At 41.1% G+C, this 12,936-nt stretch overlaps 1 protein-coding gene across 1 annotated transcript; it reads left to right on the top strand.

Moving 5' to 3' along the window:
* Positions 1-528: 528 nt before the first annotated feature.
* On the top strand, positions 529-8,778 carry ak7b (adenylate kinase 7b). Its single transcript, XM_061062798.1, has 19 exons — positions 529-653; positions 776-803; positions 873-943; positions 1,043-1,157; positions 1,403-1,497; positions 1,822-1,932; positions 2,023-2,106; positions 2,535-2,623; positions 2,819-2,909; positions 3,181-3,258; positions 4,163-4,312; positions 5,316-5,444; positions 5,546-5,642; positions 5,928-6,056; positions 6,668-6,730; positions 6,838-7,035; positions 7,187-7,407; positions 7,907-8,065; positions 8,161-8,778. The coding sequence occupies exons 1-19, from the start codon at positions 561-563 to the stop codon at positions 8,197-8,199; spliced, it is 2,040 nt and encodes a 679-aa protein (XP_060918781.1). The 5' UTR covers positions 529-560; the 3' UTR covers positions 8,200-8,778.
* The last annotated feature ends 4,158 nt before the right edge of the window (positions 8,779-12,936 follow it).

Below are 12,936 nucleotides of genomic sequence, written 5' to 3' on the forward strand. Positions count from 1 at the left end.
TTGGGTGGTATTGCGGGAATATGAGGTCCCGGGGCTGTTGCTACAAGCCATCAGATTCTTCATACAGTTTACAAGTAGCCAAAATGAGTTTCCCCCAGAGAGTGGCTCAGCGTTAATACTCTCAAAACTTGTGCATAGGGAACAGGTTTAGCTGTCTTAAAAGTTTCTTCAGATACATTTTAAAAGGATGCTTTCTAACTGGGGACACGATCAGTCAAAGATTACATTTCTTACATTTAAAGTGTGATAACTGGGCACAGACAAGCACAGGCTCAGGTTAAAAAGAAACCGACAAGGGGATATTGTGTTTTTACTCCTTAGTGCCATTATGTTGTTGTTTTTTTTTCATTATTTTTGCAGATTAAAATTTAATTAATGCTAGGCAGGGTCAAATATTTACTTTTTATATATGTTTTATTAACAGAGAGAAAATAACTACTTTTCTTAAATGAGAAATCACTGAAAAGCTTGACAACCCGTCTCCATGGCAACGACGGTTCTTTTGCGATCTCTGCGGTCGTCTCCATGGTAACAAGACACCGACAACAACACTAGCCAACATGGCGGAGCAGGGGATGGAGAGACTCAAACGGTCCCCTAAAAGAGTTTTTATCAACAACGTAGACTCATACACTTCTGAATGGATCGCCAAGGTAAATATATTATAAACCTGTCAGAGCTGCTAGCTCGAGCTAATGCTAGTGAACAGGTTGGTTATTAGCTTAAACATGCCTCAGCTAACGTGTCGTTTTTCCTCTTTTTGTTGTTGTTGTAGTTCTTGTCGGAGTGTTTGGTGGGAGCAGCTGTCTATCCTGAAGGAGAAAATGAAGATGAGGAGGAGAGGAAGATCTCTGACCACAGCGGAGACAAATCTTTCTGTGTTGTTGGAACTGTTTCTGACTCACCTGAGGAGGACAGACCTTACCTGCACGAAGAGTATTCAGTAAGTACTTCATTCATAAAATAATCATTCATAAAATAATAAATAGTAACATTAATAAAACTAAATAAAACCAGGATATTTTAACTTCCTTTTAAAAAGATAAAGAATATGAACGGAGACATCCTGCTCTCCAAACTGATGGACTGTGACGTAGTTATCTACAACATTACCCAGCATGCCGAGCAGCTGGAGGAGGCTCTCTGGGCTGTTTCAGGTAAGAAGGTTTGTTCCTGATTTTAGTTTTAGTTTAATGGATTCATCAAGTAGTTAAAAAAAATAACTAGAAAGAACCTGATAAAAAGAACTCAAAAACAAAGTTCAGTTCAGATTGTGCATCAATGTTCATCTTTAGCCATCACATGACCAGTGGCTGAAGTTTTGCACCTGTGGACAATAATAAGATTTGATAAAAATGTAATTAATCAGTCAGGTAATGAATCGTGTTTTTTGTATTTGTAGCTCTTCATGATAAAATGAACATTTTCTCTGGACCAAAGATGTTCATCCTCGTCTCCACGGTGATGACCTGGGCCTGCAGCAAACCAATCGATCCTGTAAGAAAGCGCATACAGTAACATTGACAAGCTGTACATCAATCATTGATCAAAATAATTAAATAAATGTATTTAATGAATATTGTTCTTTAGTTTAAGTGAAGAAAAACATTTATTCACTTTCACAAACATCAATAGAAAAATGAAGATTCTTTTTGTACCTTCAACCTGCCATTAACCCAACGATGTACGGTTTTGTTTTATATAGTTACTCCATTAAATGACTTTTAGTTTTGACTGTTCATTCACCACCTCTGTCCAGATCAGATTTGTGTTAAAGTGAAAATCTTCTGTTGTGTTTTTGTCGTCTTTGTTTTGTTTCAGGACGATCCGGAGCTTCCGTTCACAGATGAGATTTTCTGGAGAAGACGAGCTCACCCGAACTTCAAACATCACATCGACCTGGAGAAGAGGGTTGTCAAGATGGGGAAAACTGTCAGTATCAAAACCGCCCAATTTATAAAGTCTTAATAGAGGATTGTTATTAGAGAATTAACCACAGTGTCACACGATGGTTGTTTTCAGAACAGGAAGTTGTTCTCGACTTACGTGGTGGCGTCTGGACTTCAGTACGGGATGGGGGAGCAGATCTTTCACTTCTTCTTCAAGGTCAGATTCAAAGACTGCTGAGGGTCGTTGTGCCGTTGTCATACAGCGTCCCTGAGTGGGTGGGAGCCATCTCTTTCCCACCACTTGGTGGCAGGACTAAGGGAGAGGGAGGGGTTAACATAAAGTACAACAACATATGAATCCTGTTTGAGCCCCTGAGCAACACATAAACAAGCTGAAGGAAACGTCCCGTTAGTGTGAGCACACAGCTGAGAACAAGAAATCCAGAGGGAGTTTCACTCTGTTTTTAGGAAGTCATGACTTCACAACATATTTATGATTTATGCTTAATTAGTATACAGAATGTCACACAGTATACCTTTACGATGTCTTACTCTGGTGAAAATGTTGGATAGGCAAACATCACAATAATTACAAAAAGTGTGAATTTTATTGTGTAACTAACTGATAAAAACCTTTATTCTCAGACGTCCTGGCTCGGGCAGAAACAAAGAGTTCCTGTGTTTGGAGACGGCAAAAACATTGTTCCCACGGTTCACATTAAAGACCTGGCAAGGTTAGACACAAACACACAGATGATCAATTCTACTTTTTATTATTACTATTAGACAGTAATCAATCATAAATGCTGGTAAATCTATAAGCTCACATTCATGATTTGATTGAAACAAATGCTGTTTGAAATTGAGATTTGACTTGTTGTGTAATTATTATTTTTTTTTTTACAATTTTAAACACTTTTGTCTTGTAGTGTGGTTCATAATGTGATCGAACATCAGCCCAAGCCGTATTACCTGCTAGCTGTGGATCAGTCGCACAACACCATGGAGGAGATAGTCAAGGTGAGGGTCTCAACTGAGGGAGAAACCAGAGGGAAATATTAAACTCCGAAAGTCTACATAAACAGACTGGACATGTTGAAACCTGTCCAATGCAGACAGTGACATCTTTAGACTGATCCTCTTCTGTTACAACAAACACTTAGAATATCTATAAATATATCTGTTAATGTAGATCTGATCACTAGTCTGACTTCTATCTGTTCAGGTGCTCGATGTCATTTTCATTCATTCCGATGATGATTTCATAAAATGTATCTGTGTCCTCCTTCAGACAGTTTCCACTGCTCTGGGACCGGGAAAGATTGAGAAGAAGATGTTCAAAGAAGCTTTCCTGACAAAGGACCTGAGTGTACGTTCTGCTAAATGTGTTTTATCTCACAGCAAACTTTTTTCAACATGTAGGAAATAAATGACATTGCTCTTTGGTTGAAAGCATGTTGAAAAGATAGATGTTGTTACAAACAGTCAGGATGGTTTCACTTTAGCTTAGCTTAGCATTAAGACTTGCAGCAGCTAACCTGGCTTGTCTCAAGTCAGACCAGAATAAATTAATATCGAACAATTCAGACATGATGGGTCGACTCAATATCCTCCAAATTAAAAAGAAAAGAAAGAAAGAAATCATTTAAAAAGTGCAACAGTCAAACCTGACACAAGCAACTGAAATAAGAACAAAGGAAATGCCTGTATAAATATAAAACAAACTAGGGGAAAGAAAAAAGATTAGAAGACTTAAATAAAAGGAGAATCGTTCAAAAAAGGTTTTTATGTATTTGTAGTAAATTAGAAGTAGCAGGTCTGCTGTTTTGTTCCTGTTTTTTATACAACGATTGTGTTTGATGTCAGCTAACCTTAAAAAAACATAGAGTCGGGGCGCCGGTATCCTAGTGGTTAGTGCATGAGCACCATCCACCGACTCCTGGTCCTCAAGTCCAACCTGTGGCTCCTTTCCTGCATGTTATTCCCTACTCTCTCTGTCTCTCTGTCTCATCCTGATTTCTGACTCTGTCCACTCTCTGTCTCTTCATTAAAGGAATAGAAAAGCCAGAAAATAGATTTTTTTTTAAGCCGTAAAGTCACGCAACAATAACTGAACTGACTGATCGAGGCAGCAGTGGACCTCCTGTGTTCTGTGAGGTCAAATCACGGTTTTTATTACTGAAGTCTGGTGTGCTTGAAGAAAACCATGTCACAGCTGTTTCTGGATTCAGAAGAAATACTGAATCTTATTAAATATGATTTTCGTGTCTCAGGTGATGGAGATGGACTCCCTGCAGGTGAACCTTCATATGGAGGCACTCCACATTAAGGAGCTGTTCTCTATGGAGTGGAGCTGTGAGTCTGGACTGGTGGAGAACATGGAGCAGGTGGTGGAGGAGTTCAGGCAGACCAGAGGAATGCTGGTAGGAAACAAAGCTGAAGCCAGATGTGTTTTATGAACAGTCAGAACCAGGAAATAACTGACAATATAAACCTCTCACAGATATTTAGTTGGTGTGTTCCCATGTAACACTCGAGCAAAAGCGCTGTATGTGTGAGCGCAAACAGTCAAACTTTTCACTTCAACTTTAATTCCTCCTGCCAGCCTCCTAGTAGAATTTTCACGAGAAGTCAGGGCAGGTCCATGAGAGACTACAGCAGGAAATATTCAGTAAAACTCACCGCAAGCAAGCAGGAGGAGGTGATGAGGTTAATATCCTTTGACCAAAACATGACCATAGACTGTGTCGCTGCCATCTTCGTGCTCATAATGAAACTCCTTCATATTGTTTTCTGTTCTCTTCTCCACTCTTTTGTTGATGCGCTGAATATCTCCAACTACACATACCACTGATATAGCTCCATATGAATGCAAAAATGATCATCAAAGTGTTGAATTTCCTGCCGTAAATTTTGTAGACATTTTCAGGAGTGCATGTGTAAAACCGTCTTTAGATAATATTATAATATTCTGGGTTGTACAAATTAACCCTTGTGCTTTTGTAGGTCTGTCTTAAGTCTATTGGTCTTACTGGCAGATTGTCTTTAGTTTGAAACAAAATAATTTCACTGTATTTTAGAATATTTTGCTTCTTTCTAGTAGAGCTGTTTATTGCAGTGCAAACATGAAATTTAAATCCACACAAGTGACATTATTAAACATCCAGACGGAAAAAAATTATAGTTTGACATCAATAATTTATTACATTGGTGTGTGTGTGTGTGTGTGTGTGTGTGTGTGTGTGTGTGTGTGTGTGTGTGTGTGTGTGTGTGTGTGTGTGTGTGTGTGTGTGTGTGTGTGTGTGTGTGTGTGTGTGTGTGTGTGTGTGTGTGTGTGTGTGTGTGTGTGTCTGTCTGTCTGTCTGTCTGTCTGTGTCTGTGTGTGTGCGCATTTGTGTGTGCATTTGTGTGTGTTCTCTCTCTCAGCCCCTGCGTGTGTGTGTTGTGGGTCCTCCTGCTGTGGGGAAGAGCTCAGTGTGTAAACAGATCTGTGAACATTACAGACTCCATCACATCACTCTGAAGGAGACCATCACTGAAACCATCGCACAACTGGTGATCTCTCAAACACACATATACATACTTGTATACATACATTACACATACACATTTCTATTGTTTAACGCTCGACTTTTCTATTTTAACCTACTTGTCAGGAGTTTGTTGGAAAGAACTCTGATCCAGAAGCAGAGAACGATGAATTGGCAGCAGATCTGCTGTTCAGTCTGAAGGAGAGCATGGAGCAGAACGGAGGTAAACACAGTGAAAACCAAAGATGACCTTCCTGTTACCTCCTGAATAAACCCTTTAAAGCACACCATACTTACTAATCTTGCAAGTCTTACACATTTCATTAAAGGCTGTATTGTTTGAAATGTAGGATGAAGTGTTTATTGAAGCACAGCTCGGGATATCTGTGACTCTTATTCATCCGTCCTTCCCAAAGCTTCCCCCTTTATAAAAGTGCAACATTTAATCTTCATAATGTTCCTATAAGGTTAATTTTCCACTATAAGAATGTATTTCTGTGTCTGTCAGGTCTATTGGAGGATCATCTGCTGATGAAGGTGCTGAAACTTAAACTGATGTCAAACCCATGTAAAAACCAGGGCTTCATCCTGGACGGGTTTCCAAAAACATACGAACAAGCCAAAGAGCTCTTCTCCGGTGAGACACACACACACACACACACACACACACACACACACACACACACACACCAATGTAATAAATTATTGATGTCAAACTATAATTTTTTTCCGTCTGGATGTTTAATAATGTCACTTGTGTGGATTTAAATTTCATGTTTGCACTGCAATAAACAGCTCTACTAGAAAGAAGCAAAATATTCTAAAATACAGTGAAATTATTTTGTTTCAAACTAAAGACAATCTGCCAGTAAGACCAATAGACTTAAGACAGACCTACAAAAGCACTTCCAGATTCCAGATTTTCCAGATTTCTTCAAAATAGCTTGAAAGTGTAGCCACTGAAAGACGGTTATTCAATTCAAAATTCAAAAATTAAATACTCAACTCGACAAAAAAGGATGCAGTAAATGATTTATCAAATGCAAAACAAGCTCGACAAGATCATTTTCTTTTAAGATAAAAATTGAGAGTAATATCTCAGAAACAATCCTTTTTTAATTTTAATTTCTTGAGATTCTCACCTTTGACCCCAGGGACAGTGTTTGCTGCCGGGGTAATAGATTATGAGGATCCAAATAAAGACATGAATACATAAACATACATGTGAACATTTTCTTTCTTTTTCAGATGAAGACGAGTCTGAAGGTGACACATCCATGACTTCTGGACACAACAGGAGGATTACACCAGGTCTCTGTTCACCCTGATGAAAGATGAACAGAAACATCCACAGAGACATTGATACATAGATGAGCTTGTGTTATAGTGTCTGTAATATCTCGTTGTGTGTGCTGCAGAGTTTGTGTTGGTCCTAGACGCCTCGGACTCGTTCCTGCAGGATCGTGTGATGAATCTGCCCGAGCGGGTCGTTCAGGAACAAAACTACGAGCAGGATCACTTCCTGCAGAAACTGATCAGATACAGAGAGGCAAACATGGAGGAAGAGACAGTCGTCAACTTCTTTGATGAGCTGGACGTCTCCCTCCTCTACCTCGGTAAAGTGACACCCCTCATTTATGATTTTTTTGATGCTGTAGGGAAAAAAATATAAAAATTGTTGGGGTCATTTTCACATCATTAAACATTCCTCCTTCTCCTCCTCTTCCTCCTCCTCTTCCTCCTCCTCCTCTTCCTCCTCCTCTCCAGAGGTCACCAGCAGCAGTGAACCCAACTGTCTGCAGCTGATTCAGAAGATTTTCGACACGTTGGGTCCTCCCAGGAACTATGGCCGCAGCATCGAGGAGGTGAAGAAGGAGGAGAGGAGGAAGGTGGAGGAGAGGATGAGGAGGGAGGAGCAGGAGAGAGCTAAGGAGGAGAGGAATGAGGAAGAGGAGGCCAGACACAGAGCTGCACGCTGGGACGAGTGGGTATGTACTGGGAGGAGTGGATAGGTACTGGGAGGAGTGGACACGTAATGAGAGGAGTGGGTACATGCTGGTAGGTTTGGGTACTTACTGGGAGGAATGGGTACATACTGTGAGGAGTGGGTACATACTGTGAGGAGAAGGTACGTACTGGGAGGAGTGGGTATGTACTGGGAGGACTAGGTATGTACTGGGAGGAGAAGGTACGTACTGGGAGGAGTGGATAGGTACTGGGAGGAGTAGGTCTGTACTGGGAGGAGTGGGTACATGCTGGTAGGAGTGTGTAAGTACTAAGAGGTGTCGATAGATACTGAGTGGATAGGTACTGAGAGGACAGGATACATACTGGGAGGAGTGGATAGGTACTGGGAGGAGTGGATAGGTACTGGGAGGAGAGGGTAGGTACTGGGAGTAGTGGGTACGTACACCAGAGGTAATCAGATTTAAAATATGATCATGTTGTCTGTGTGGAGCTTTGATGCATCCATCATGTTTGTTTCAGACTAAACACCTGGAGGAGGTGAGGCAGCAGGAGGAGGAGCTTCTGGAGGTTCAGTCGGCCTCGATGAGGAGCTACCTGATGGAGCAGGTGATGCCCTTACTGAGCCGCGGTCTGATGGAATGCTGCACCGCCCGACCACACGACCCCGTTGACTTCCTGGTACAACACCCAGCCCCTGTGACCCCCTGACTCTTAAACCTCTGACTACACCTGAGTTTGATTCTGATCGTCTCTTTTGTTTTGTCTCGATCCAGGCGGAGTTTCTACTGAAAAACAACCCGTCCAACTACTAATGGAAGAGGTCAGTCTGTGTGGAGAAACCAAAAAAGCATTCTTTAGTTAATTAGAGACGGTTACACATGTAGTGTTTCTGTTAAATAAACCCTCCTGGAGCCTTTAAACTTGTTGTCACATACTTCAGTGTCCCTCTGCTCCCGCTGCGATGTTGATTAGGTCTGATTTGTCTCCGTCCCCCGTCGTATTTCTCCCCGCTCTGTTCGGGCTCTGCTGTGCCGGCCGTTACTTAAAAACCCTCTAAAACAGCGGATGAAAGTGTGCATGAAGCCAGCAGCTCATTACCAAGTTAATTTGTGTAATGAACTCTGTAAACTGAAAGTAGACACTCTCGGGTCATAATGGCTGTGATTTGGCTGCAGATATCAGGAAGTATGAACGTTTCAAACAGCAGCTCGTTTGTGTCCCTCTCTCATGTCGACGCTCGTGACTCCAAAGTGAACATAATTGTTTTGACGGAACAACAAATTATTTCAATGAACGCACTTAATCACCACACGGGGAAATTAGTTTGGTTTATTTGGGAAACATTGTGACGAGAGCTGAAAGACAATTTCAGTGAACCATCTGTGAGTCCAGGTACGAGCACAGAGCGGAGAACAGCGGAGAAAGAAAATATACCAATATCATATTATCACTGTCTCAGGTGAGCTGGAATAGTGGAGTTTCTGTCATGATAAACAGTCCTGATGTTTATTATAACATCTGAATGCAAAAGAAGAAGAGAGCAGAATACAAACACATCAAACCTCTAACATACACACTGCTTCTCTTCAGAACCTGCATGCCTCAAAGTCTGTGTTCACCTCGCTGCTCAGCCTCAGCTCGGTCCGAATGGGGAGCTGCATTTAATCCTGTGGTTGTGGTCAGATCTGTAATCATACAAACCTTAATAATAACTTCAAAGAACTCACATTAACTGACAGATTTACTGAAGACATTTTGATGCTGTGGATCATCAGCGTGTGTGGACCTGTGGTTCTGTCCTGTTTAAAGTTCTGTAATGCTCTGAATGACCAGCGGGGGGCAGACTCTTCACTCCTAATAATGAATTATAAAGTAGTTGGTGTGATAGCAGCACTTCTTCTGTGCATCAATGATGATAAGTCACTCAGTCCTTCTGGGAACAGGTACAATCATTATGCACAAAATTCTAAATATTATTTATGGATATAAATATATATTAATCTTTAGATATTTCTGAGTCAGGTGCTGATGTCTATCAATTGTCAGCGGTCCAATCAAAAGGGGTTTTCAGACCAAACCGTTCTGGGGACTTTTTGACGAGGAACTATCCACTAGGGAGTTCCCTGAGAAGTACACACCATGGGGACTTATTTCTGTCTGCATTCGCACCACCATGGTGCTGGATGAGTATCTACTCTGAAGCAGGAGCTAATATGGTGCTTCTAATTAAGGTTCTAGGAACTACAATAGTTTACAGTCAAGGTCCGAGCCACTTAGGGATCGAGACCGAGACAAGACCAAGACCATATGAAAAATCATCATCATGTGTTTAGGGGGCGTGTCACTCACTTAGACAGTAACACCGGGAAGGTTGCAGCTGTAACGAGGGATAATTGATAATTGATCATTCAAACTACAAATTAATTTAAGTTATTTGTTCTTTTAGAAAGAGGAGTTTTCCTTCTAATCACAGTTATGACGTGGAGAAATAGTCTGTCAGTGGTGGTCTTGACCAGCCTTGATTTAAAATCTGGAGTGTGCCCAGTCTGAGGGCGAGACAAGGCAGAGTAAAAATGCTTCTGATTCTGAGACGAGACAGAGACCTTCAAAAGATGGTCTCGAGATGGGTCTTGAGATTGACATTGTTTTATTTTGTAGCCACTGCTCCGGGGAATTGACTTTTACGGTCCAACTGCATGACGATAAAATGATCTATTAGAGAGTCAAACTGCAGCTTTGATTTGAAATGATATTTAGATGAATGTTGAGATTTTAAGTTTCTGCAGACTGATAACAGAAAAAACAAAAATACATGCGTCTAAAAAACCTGGACACACTTGTTAGTTTTAAATGCAAAACATCTCCATAAGAAAACATGCACGGCTGTAAATGTAAATGTGTCTGAATGTAATGTACACAGAACTGAAATTTAACAACAAAACATCACTCTGAATCAATTCAAACCAACCCTTCTGTATTCAGGACGTACACGGGTCCTGAGTTAACCTTAATCACTCTGCTCTTTAAAAAAAAAAAACTTTCTATTTTAGCAGCCAACACTTTGAGGAAGGATTACTGTAAAATGACCTTTGACCCCTTGACTTGAGCAGAACTGCTCCCTGGTTCTGATGTTTGCATCAGTCTGGTTTGCTGACATTTCCAGAAACAGTCTGACTGTCAGTGTTTCACCACTAGGTGGCAGTCTGAGATCATGTAACAGAAGCCGAGGAACAAGCCTCGATCTCAGCAGGAGGTTTCGGTTTTTTAAAACATTAACCCTGAAGGAATTATTCTGATTGTTTAGGATTTACAACAGAATCCCTGAACTTTATCCAGATTTAAATTAATTAAAATTCAATCAAAGGTGAATGTTTGAGCCTCTGAAGGTTCTGCTCTTTTTTTCTTTTTAATCATGATGGGGAACTGCTGGTGGAGTCGACCCTGAGCTGTCGTCAAAGGTTTTTTTTTAAACTCACATAGAGAAAGAGGGACAGAGCAGTGGCACATATCAGCAGACAAACACTTCTTATTAGTTAATAAACAACTTTAATGGCTTTAATCATCACTTAATGTGCACGGCCTGACAAAATGAACCCACTTAATGACACCCAGCCAGTTTTACACATACAGGCCACAAGGGGGCGCTACACTGTGGAAACTGTAGTTCAATGTTTTTTATGAGCCTGGAGGAATTTTTTTCAAGTCTGAGAATCAACACACTGTGAGCATCAAATCTGTGAGAAGCAATGTCCAGTGCTGCTTGTCTTTGGTAATTAAACATCAGCCATGACATAACAACCCTCTAGCGTCCATGATTGTTGCTTTTTTTCTGAACAGAGCACTTGAATGCGAGTATGTTGTCGTTAGGACTCCACGACCGGGAAGAAGGATGTTGTCAGAGGAGCACCTGAAGGCAGCATTACTCTTTAAAAATGTTTTATAGTGTCTTTGATTAAATGCTTATTTTTTAACTCCAGCGTTATTTTCTGCAACTTTTCTCCTGAAATGAACTCAGTAACAGAGGAACTGTCGTGTAGAATAGGTTCTTTTTGTGCCATTATTTATGATTGTTCTTCCACGATTCAATGCAGAGAGTATTCTGCAGCAGCAACAGATCACATGCAGCGAGAACCTTTAACCTGTGCTTTATGTGATATATGTTCCTGCATCGTATTTAATAGAAACCCTGAGCCGCTTAAAGCCGAGTGTGTGAGAGAGAGCGAGGAGGTATCTGGACTGAATCCACACTCACTGATGCTGGTCACTGTTCCCTAACTCCCCTAATCCACAGAGGGATCACACACACACACACACACACACACACACACACACACACACATACACACACTACATGCATGCTCACACACAGACTGAGTCAAACACACTTACACAGACTTTAAACTACAAACTAATAGACAAACACATTTTTGGGAGACAGACACATCAAACTGCTGCAATGAGTCGTCAAGGGATACACACACACACACACACACACACACACACACACACACACACACACACACACACACACACACACACACACAGCCTGTCCGTGCGCTCTGAGAGAGAGGGAGAATGTGTTTTGTTGCTTAGGAACAGTTTGCCTTGCATCTCGGCGGGGGGTCTCCTTTTGAATATCATTACGTTCCCCCCTCGATCGAGAGGGACGACACATTTTTCTTTTCTGCCAATATTTATCTTCGACTCGCCTCGCTCTCCGGAGGTACACACACAAACGCTCTCATTGATTAAAGGCAGATTCTGGCACCAGACGCCAAACCTCTTTTAATGTAAATTTATCAAAACGCCGCCGAGGCGGGTGTCAAGGTGAGGAGCAGCTTTTCTTTAAGAGGAGAAAGGGACGGTTATTAGGACAGAGTGAAGGTATGGCTGTTTGACAGCCTCACCTGAACACAGACTCATCCACACGCACATGCAGCAGGCTGTGCTCAGATTAACACACCGTGGGTCTCTGTGTCTGCAACCAGCATCTCTGGGTTGTGTGGGACAGAAAAGGGCTGATACCGACAAATAAACATTTAGCTGATTGCCTATACCGATTTGTTTTAAATGACGTCTTTAAACATAGATGCTGACATCGTTTCATGCCACATTACTCGTCGATGGGACAATGTCTGATATCGGCCGATACCGAAGTTAAATCATTTCATCCCTATTGCTTATATATGGTTGGACAGAGGATGAGCACGGTTCTGATACTGTTTTGGACCGTCATGTTTTTCTATTTCTTATTGAAATCATTTGTCAGCTATTTGCTCCATAAATGGTACAGAAAGCCTTTTGACTTTTGTATGTTAAACTGAACCCACAAATTTCCTGGAAATTTCCTGGAAATTTTGGGACTAGCAGACTGTTTGAGTGCAAATGGCTGAATATTTTACCCTGACTTTTACCTAAAAGTTTTGCTGTAACTGTACCTACTGATTTTTCAAAATGAACTTGCTTACATCATGTTGAAATATTTCTTAAGGTGTGCTTCATTTTTTTTTGGAGCAGCTCTTTTTCAAGTGCACCTGTAGATTAAGACA

Source organism: Labrus mixtus, chromosome 18 (assembly GCF_963584025.1).
Source record: "Labrus mixtus chromosome 18, fLabMix1.1, whole genome shotgun sequence".
Classification (NCBI taxonomy): Eukaryota; Metazoa; Chordata; class Actinopteri; order Labriformes; family Labridae; genus Labrus; species Labrus mixtus.